This window comes from Argentina silus, assembly GCF_951799395.1.
Source record: "Argentina silus genome assembly, chromosome: 2".
Classification (NCBI taxonomy): Eukaryota; Metazoa; Chordata; class Actinopteri; order Argentiniformes; family Argentinidae; genus Argentina; species Argentina silus.
The window spans coordinates 6,134,610-6,143,778 of record NC_139656.1 but is presented as its reverse complement, the minus strand read 5'-3'; the positions used below and the strand labels follow the sequence as shown (position 1 = coordinate 6,143,778).

The window sequence follows — 9,169 nt, the reverse complement described above, 5'->3', positions numbered from 1 at the left end:
AGTCCTTGTTATTGTCCACCTGTCTGAATGAAGTACACTCAAGTTACCAACTGTGCTCATTGTACCAAACATCTGAGGTGGTTAAACATCCCTTCACCTCATTTGAACTCTCTGGCAGCTACTGCCACAGCATAAAAAAACCATTTTGGATTTTATTTTTAAAACATTTAATAGGGCAAGAACAACCAGGAAACCTGACTGTTTCCACATTCAATGACACTAGACTATTGCTTTGACGAACAAACACGACAACAACAGGTTTGAAAGCATGACCATGGCACCAGCTTCTTTCTTTTGTAACTGTTTTAATATCTTAATCTCTCCAAAAAGTGCAAATAAAGGCATCAACATACTGTATTCATACATGTGCATCTATTTCATTGCTTGTCTCTAGTCCTTTTATGCTACAGTTACAGTTGACCATCACAATGCAGAGAGAGAGAGAGAGAGAGAGAGAGAGAGAGAGGGAGAGAGAGAGAGAGAGAGAGAAATAAACAGCAAAGACAAAAGCATGCTTCTGCTAATCTGTGTGTGTAAATGTAGTAAATGTATTTACACTGAAATGTACAATCAGAGTCAATGATTACAAGAACATAGAGACATTGATAGAAGTATCACTATTGTCCCTCTACTGGTTCACATGAGTGACCTCATCCATAGTATTCTAGTTGTACTGTACCTCCAGGGTTCCATTTATAGTGGTACCATTGCTTCTAGGCACTCCCATAACCAATCAGGGCCCCTCCATAAGCATTCAAATATTAGCATTGAGCTTGTGTTCTACAGGGGAGAGAGACACAGCTGAGCACTACACATTGTCAGGTTGTTCCCTTCATTCAATGTTATATGATGTAAGCCTCATTAACATTTTTCACATTCAGTAGATAGATTTGGGAGACAAAGATGTCCACAGGACACATTGGAGAGTCAGTGCAGTTCCAGTACCTGATTAAGAGACCTACATTAAGCTCATTATACACTGTACTGTATGTTGAAAACATCGATAAAGGGGACATCTATAACTTTCATTTTCAGTCAAAAGTGCTGCCTCATCACTTGTTTGTGAACAGATAGGGTGGGTCTTGGTGAATATCACTGTATGTTTTTTGTATCACGGCCAGTCGGCCAAAAATGCCTGTAGCAGCTGGAGTTACCAATGGGGAAATGAGTGTTACTGATTGCCCCTTTAAAGTGTTTATTGAACACATATCAACACTGATAAGTAGTTTAAAGGACTCAGAGAGCTACATCAATAAACAAATACCCTTGACCTTCAATTGGCAAATACCCTTGACCTTCAAACACACTGAACATCTTTTGTGACCTATATAATTATACCAAATTAGCTTATACACAGAAATAAAACATAGGCCATTTCAATAACATAGTACTTTGTTAGAATATTCTACAGTAGAATACATGTTTGCAGCTGGCTGGTTTCTTGAGTGATTTTCTGAGGTTCATTGAGGTTTTGGTATTGGCAATATTACAATAAATTGTATTCACTCTGCGTTCATACTAAGAATGATGGCAGCAGGCTGGATCAACTGTAATTCTAAACTTTCTAAACTCACAGTGAAACTTAAGGACTAAATATTCACTATGCCATTCTGACTGTTGATTTGAAACAAAACCATATGGTACAGAGACATTCTTAGAAACAGTGAATAATCATTGTGGAATACATTTAGACAGAATTGAAGAGATACTTTTCCCAAAACCAAAAAGTAAACATGTTTTTACATTTGGAACATTCTTTGTTGAACAAGCACCATACCGTACCTGTACAGGTACCGTAAGAAAACATTGAGGGTTTGTAATACAGTCAATTTCGGATTTGGTAGTAATAGGCTAACCTTCAAGAGCTGGTTTTAACAGTCAAGACTTTCACTAGAGTACTATTCATCTGTCCGTAACAGGTAGGAGTTGACCTTAGGCAAACATCGAGGATCAGGTTACATTAGCCAGATCTAAGGAAAATACTAACCATGAAGTAATTCTCCTTTATCACTACTCAATATGTCCTCCTGGCTGGTATTTGGATTGCTTGAATGTCAGCAACCAGTGAGTGTCCCCTACAAAAGTGTCAATGATAATAGCTTAAAAATGGGTCACACTGTACTTTGTACACTGCAGTTTATATCAATTCTGTCAGCATAGATGAATACTGGTGGAGAGGACCCTGAGTGTTACTGGGCACAGTACAGAAAATTACTGAAAGTCACTCATATTTGATATTCCATATCAATAACGGTATCTTTAGAAAGCTCATAAAGCACCCTCTAACATGTTTTGGGACACTCTATTACCTCAGAAAGGAGGTCTATATACAGAAGGATTCCCTGAACTGATGTAAACATTTGCAGTTTTTCTTTCTTTCTATCAGCTACTACAGTACCTAATGAACCGCCTATGTTTAATCAAGACGATAAGTGGGTTTTCAGGTTACAATAGAAATTACATTCTTCTTTTTCAGAGAGAAAGCAAATGCTTCTTTATAGTTCATATTGTTGATAATTGTGTCAAATTACCTAGTTTTATTGAAAAGGGGCCTTAAAAAGAAAGATAGTTTCCCTCTAGTTTTATCTAAGTAGGCCTACTACACTCTTACCTACAAAGAGGTAATAGGGTGGTTGGTTATCTGCATTACAATACAATTCAAAATGAGAAGTGAAACATTCCACTCTTCTCCTATTGGAGGGGTATGACTTCCTGTTTTAAGAGTTTTAAAAAGTTACAAACGTGTGTTCTCTTACCCAGAGAGCTCAAAAAGAGATGAAACATCACAACAATCTGAGGTTATGTGTAAAGACTGGAAGACATTCACAGTACATGCTTGTTAAAGTAGCAAAAGGTCCAATAAATAAGTTACAAATGTCACTTTATAAAACAATAACAACAACAAAACAACAACAACAACAACAACAACAACAGCAACAACATTTACCTCAACAATTTCTATGGTCGGCATCTTTATAATACAACCTCTAAACCGTTGAATGCCCCTGTGGGTGTTTTGTTGAGGTACAGACACTGAGACAGTGTTTCCTCTGAGTCAAATACAAAATGGCGGACATAGCTTATGCAAGTCGACCTGAGGGATACCCAGTGTAGGGACCATCCATATGGAGAGATAGGAAGACCGGACCGGATTTAGATAAGAGTCTAGATTGGAAGCGCTTTGTGTGTTGCTGGTACAGTTAAACTGTTGAGTGCTACATGACTGTTGTGTTAACTACCCCTGTGTGACAGAGAGACAGGGGTAAAAACAGTCCATTGTAAAACATTATGAAAAGAGGCTGAACAATATACTGTCCTGGGAAAGTTTGAACTTTTTCATAAATTATTAAAAAAAAAAGTTAAACTAACTCTGAGAGTTAGCTTACTGTTCACTGTAAACAGCTCTGTGGCTCAGTTGGTAGAGCATGGCGCTAACAACACTTAGGTTGTGGGTTTGATTCCTGCTGGGACCATATATACTGAAATGTATGCACTCACTGCAATGTAAGTTGTTTTGGATAAAAGCATCAGCTAAATGGCAGATATATATTATATTAGTATCTGTATCTGCTGGTGAAACAGTGTATTGACAGCCTGGACTGGACCTTAAGGTGCTTCTTTGAGAGAATACCTCATTTTTTTCAATTTGGGTCAATTCCATTTCAAGCCAGTAAACTCACTTTTTAAATTCCAATTTAAGAACTGAAAAACCTGTATTCTCACACAGCACTGTCAGTCTGTTTGTCTGTCCATTTAGGACCATGCAAGAGAAATCTACAGTCTACATTTCACTGTCCGTGCTTGAACACTCTACAGTCTACATTTCAACACTGTCCGTGATTATAGGTTTACCTACAGGCCAAGCACTTAGAACACCAGCTACTTAATCCAGAGGAGGACAGAGAGCTTGGACACAGAGTGGTCTACAGTGTCCTTCAATATGCTGGTGGCGGGGGACAGACAGGATGGTTACCCCCTAATGAAGTCCACAGGGTAGAGAAGAGCTCTGGTAGAGTTAACCATGGTCTGTGGTCTGTCTCTGCTTCTCACACTGCCTTGTCTGTCCCATATCAACACAGAACGCCCCCCCCATAACCACACAAACCTTGTACGATGTTCAAGTACTGCCACTATTGAATTAGCTAAAGAGGGTAGAAAGAAGAACGAGAGAGTGAAAGATAAATAGAGGAAAGACAGAGAGAGAGAGAGAGAGAGAGAGAGAGAGAGAGAGAGAGAGAAGAAAAGATGTGAGCTCATCTTGGAAGGGAGTTGAGACGAGCAGGTGACTGACAGTGATTTGCTGAAGCTCTGTGAGGAGGCGTGGCTGGGCCTGGGGAGTGATTTTGATTGGTTGATGCTCTATGAGGAGGCGTCGCTGGGCCTGGGGGGTAGTTTTGATTGGTTGCAGCTCTGTGGGAGGGGGAGGGGCAGTGAGTTGGCGTAATGGGCAGAGGAGAGCCCCAGCACTGAGAAGGGGAGTCATTTCCCTGTCCAGGAGAGGAGGAGAAAAAGGGGGATGAGGGGATGGGGGAGGTGGAGAAGGAGCGGTGGATGGGGGAGGAACAGGGGGACATGAGAGGACTGGTCTGCAGACGCCACAGAAGCTCGTCGTTGTTCCGACTCAGACGTTTCTTCTCAGTGCTCTCCTTCTCTACACACCCATGGAGGTTAGCATTCTCCTCTGACAGCTGCCTGTAGAGGGACACACACACATGGCAAACATAACTAACCATACACACACGGCAAACATAACTAACCATACACACATGGCAAACATAACTCACCACAAACACATGGCAAACATAACTAACCACAAGCACATGGCAAACATAACTAACCACCACTTACCACAAGTAATGTCTATTCTTGTGAATTGTGTATTTTGTACATCACCCTCATGAATAAAGGGGTGCACGCACTTCTCCTATCACTGAGTATAGGTCTTAGATTGTGTATCTGTGTGTGTGTGTGTGTGTGTGTGTGTGTGTGTGTGTGTGTGTGTGTGTTACCTGGACAGGGCAAGGTTGTTGTCTATGCGGGCCATCAGATCCTCGTTCTGTTGCTGTAGCACCTGGACCTTCTCCTCCAGAAACACGTTCTTATGAGCCTGCTCAAGAACAGAGTGAAACAGCAGCGCAACATTCAATTTCCCCCCCCAAAAAAACTCAATGGGAATATATACAGTATCTCATATCAATGGTACTCCTAGGTGAGGTGGCATACGTGTGTGTGTGTGTGTGTGTGTGTGTGTGTGTGTGTGTGTGTGTGTGTGTGTGTGTGTGCGTTTGTGTGTGTTATAGTGTATTGAGTCTACCACTATCTCCAAGTCTGAGATCTTTTTCTCCTGTTGGTGGATTTGCTGGTTCTTCATCTCCACAACCTCCTTCAAGCTCTTCAAATCTTCCTGAATGTGCTGGTACGGAGCCAAAGCATCCTGACACACACACACACACACACACACACACACACACACACACACACACACACACACACACACACACACACACACACACACACACACACACACACACACACACACACACACACACACGCACACACACATAGATGGGTTCGGGCTGTAGGACTGCCCAGGACTGTGTTTGTGTTTTAATCCAGTATGTCGATATCATGAAACAATTTTGCGTGTGTTGCAGTACCACAATCTGTTCGTCTGTACTCCTCCTCAGAGCTTCCTCGAAGCGCTTGGCTTTGTCCCTCAGACCATGGTTCTGAAACATCAGTGTGTCCACCTGGTCCTGTAGAGGGACAGGTCATAGAGAGCTGTAGTAGTATCAACACATAACTAAATCTAGGGACATAGACCATGGTTCCTCTACTGTACCTGTAGAGAAAGTCTGAGTTTCTCAAAATTCTCTTCCAGCGTCATCTTCTGCTGCTCATGGGCCTTCCTCAGGTCTACACAGGGAGAAGGAGAGAGGTAGGGAGAAAGAGAAACAGAGAGAGAGAACCATGTTTCTATAAGATAGTATAAGAAGTGTCTGGGGGGGGGGGGGTTTGGTCTTCGTTGGGATTTGGGACATATCATTGCGACACAAACATGTACCCCTCATGGTTCGAGCGTGCTCCTCGTGCAGGGTTGCCATGGTGATATTGTGCATGTCCCTCAGGTCCTGAATCGATGCCTGGTGGTTCACCGTCAGCTCCTCCACCTAACACACGCAAGGCGTATTGATAAATGGCACTGCATTCGCAACCATTCATTTCCATTCTTGCTAAACACAATTCCATTTGGTGCCATCATACACCTTGAACCTGGTGTCCTTTACAATCCATACAGGAAGAACTACATTTCCCACGCTGCCCCTCACCTGCTCCTGCTGCTGCGCCCTGAGCTCCTCCACTACAGACTGATGCTCTGCTCTCAGATGTTCTGCCTCGGCTGAGTGAAAGTTCCTCAGCCCCTCCTCCACAGCGGCTAGCTCCGCCTCCTGCTGCAGCTGCAGCTCCCGGAGCTCTTGCTCAAATCCCATCTCCAGCGCTGTCTTCTCCCTCCGCAGCCTCTCCCATTGGACAGAGTTAAAAGCTGGGGAAGGGATGGGGGCAGGAACATTTCAACGTTTTGTATTTGAGGACATGTTCAATTAGACATATTTGAATCTGACGAATCAGAGACGGATAAAAAAAGAATGTCACTCACCGACTTCATCTCTGATGTTCTGTAGCTCCAGGGACAGATCCTTCTCCTTTTCTACTGAGCTCTCAGTCTGAAACACACGCACGCACGCACACACACACACACACACACAAACACATTACACTCTACTGCCTCATTAGTAACAATTTTACCATGTCTATCACCGTAATCTGTCTCCACTCAGTCTTTACTGCAGTGTCCAGACAGAGAGGGCAGGTCAGCCAGGGTCTACCACAGGACTGACCCATGAGTCTGACCTGACATGACCACACACACACTCACACACACACACACACTCACACACTAACCATGGGTATGCAGCACAAGCAGTGGGAGTGCTATCTCCAATACTGTACAATGTAAAGCGAATGTAGTCTGAAAGTGTTGTATGTTAAAATAACACAAAGCTCAGAATCAGCCATGACAGCTACAGCAAAGGGATTAAAGGGAGTGTAGTACATGCAACTTGCACATTGAGGAGTTGAAGTGAATAGTGAATTACTATTTTAATACATAACAGTGCATAACAATGTGCAGGGCAAAACAATTCCCTAATGAAATATTGTGTTTCATAAAGACGTTGTATAGCATAGCTAGGGCTACAATATAAGAGCCTTAGGAGACATGTGGTTCAGACAATAACTGAGAGTTGGACTGCAGTAGCACACATACAGACAGCAGGGGGGGCCCTCTTCATCCTAAACAAACCCTTTGTCCTCTGATGGTCCTGTCCATATCAATGGAATGGTTACCGACTGACAGCTTTTATCACAAATGCTCCAGAATCAGATTAAATGTATCCTGTGACGCAAACACAGAAGGCACTGACATTGCCATATACGATGCTTGTATTAAAGGTCTCCCAAAAACAACACTTTATATGCTACCAGCAATTGGACATGTGATCCCAGCTAGTACCCAGATATATATCAGTCTCTCCTCCTGCATGAGCCTGGCATTGATATATCACTGGCATTCCTGCCACCTCATCTCTCCCTGCCGTGCCCCTGGCCAGCTGATTCAGCAGAGACAGAACCCAGGGCAGAGTCACTCAGCTGTGTGACGCACTAAACTCTGCCACATGCTTCACAGACACACACTACACACTGTACAGTCACGCGCCACACACACTTTGCTCACTGACCTCGTCCCTGTGGCCTAAGAATGTGTGTGTGTGTGTGTGTGTTTGTGTGTGTGTGTGTGTGTGTGTGTGTTTGTGTGTTTGTGTGTGTGTGTGTGTGTGTTTGTGTGTTTGTGTGTGTGTGTGTGTGTGTGTGTGTGAGAGAGAGTAACAGTGTGAAAACAGAGTAATGACAGAGTGTAATAACAGGGGTAATACCTTGAGGCAGTACTGCTGAGTAGTGATGATGAAGGCCTCAAGGCAGAGGGTAGTCTTCCTCAGTTCATCTCTCAGAGCTCTGAGTTGCCTCTCCTGCTGCTCACAGCGACCCTGCAGTCTCTGGACCTACAATGAAGCCATGATAGTTACTAAGTAGAATAGAATAGAATGGAATAAAATATACTTACAGCTAATATATATTGCATATGCATGGACAACGCAGGAATCAAACCCACAACACTGGTCACCTCGGCTTTCTGTGCCTCCTTCTCATTCTCTCTCTCCTGCACCTCCCTCTCTCTCTCCTGCCTCTGTGCCTCCTTTTTCTCCCTTTGTAGGTTCTCCTGCTGTTCCTGCTGTGGCCTAAAGGGGGCAACGCGCTTCGGGGAGCCAGACGGAACTGAGCCTCGGACCGCCGCGGCTGGGCGCTGCTTAGAGTGGACTAGAGAGAGATGGAGACAGAGAGAAAGATGAGGAGAAAGGGAGGGGGTGGTCGTCAGGGTGAAAAAGCTGTGTGTTACACTAAGGAACAATCATGTTTGCATTCGAGGTCTCTATTCATATGATCAAGATATAAGTCCCTTAAAGGGGCAATCCTGGATTCAAATAACAACAAAATGGTCACCCCTGAGATTTGTTACATTTCTCTCTCCCGCTGAGGGAAAGGTTGGGAGAAATGTAACAAATCTTAAATTCATGGACAGAGCTATGGATGCAAGGACTGACCGTCCATGAGATCAACATTCTATTTCTAACCATGATTTGAAGCTGTACAGTATTTGTTTACAATTACTTTTTTATAAACAATGGATTAAACAAGTTTATATTTTGGGTACTTAATGAGGTAAGACAGTTGAACTAAGTTTGTGAGGCATTTATAAGTAATATTCTTCAGGAATCTTTGATACATTTCTAATTAAAAAAACATTTGTTTAAGATGGGAAATGAGTTTGTTATTCATCAGTCATCAAGCAAGAATAACCACCAAGAGATTACATCAGTGATTAACTTGATGAATATTATCTTTGAGGAAATTCTACCTGACCTTTTGATGAGAGTTAAGTGTATTTCTGCTGAGGAAGAAGCCTGGGGTGATTCACACTGCTGGCATGGTGTCGGTACAGAGATGAATCTCTTATGCTGATGAATCTGATCAGTGTCTACTCTTTATTGAG

The 9,169-nt window shown here is 43.0% G+C and overlaps 1 protein-coding gene across 1 annotated transcript in view; it reads right to left on the bottom strand.

Annotated features, from left to right (window-relative positions):
- Positions 1 to 4,253: 4,253 nt before the first annotated feature.
- Positions 4,254 to 9,169, bottom strand: part of mtus2a (microtubule associated tumor suppressor candidate 2a) — a gene marked incomplete at both ends in the record, with an annotated part of 31,604 nt that continues 26,688 nt past the window's right edge. The window contains 10 exons of the mRNA XM_083694714.1: positions 4,254 to 4,692; positions 5,010 to 5,110; positions 5,315 to 5,434; positions 5,658 to 5,756; positions 5,843 to 5,916; positions 6,065 to 6,170; positions 6,330 to 6,544; positions 6,659 to 6,725; positions 7,995 to 8,120; positions 8,312 to 8,436. Of these exons, the coding sequence (XP_083550840.1) occupies positions 4,254 to 4,692; positions 5,010 to 5,110; positions 5,315 to 5,434; positions 5,658 to 5,756; positions 5,843 to 5,916; positions 6,065 to 6,170; positions 6,330 to 6,544; positions 6,659 to 6,725; positions 7,995 to 8,120; positions 8,312 to 8,436 (1,472 nt within the window). The remainder of the gene's footprint in view (positions 4,693 to 5,009; positions 5,111 to 5,314; positions 5,435 to 5,657; positions 5,757 to 5,842; positions 5,917 to 6,064; positions 6,171 to 6,329; positions 6,545 to 6,658; positions 6,726 to 7,994; positions 8,121 to 8,311; positions 8,437 to 9,169) is intronic.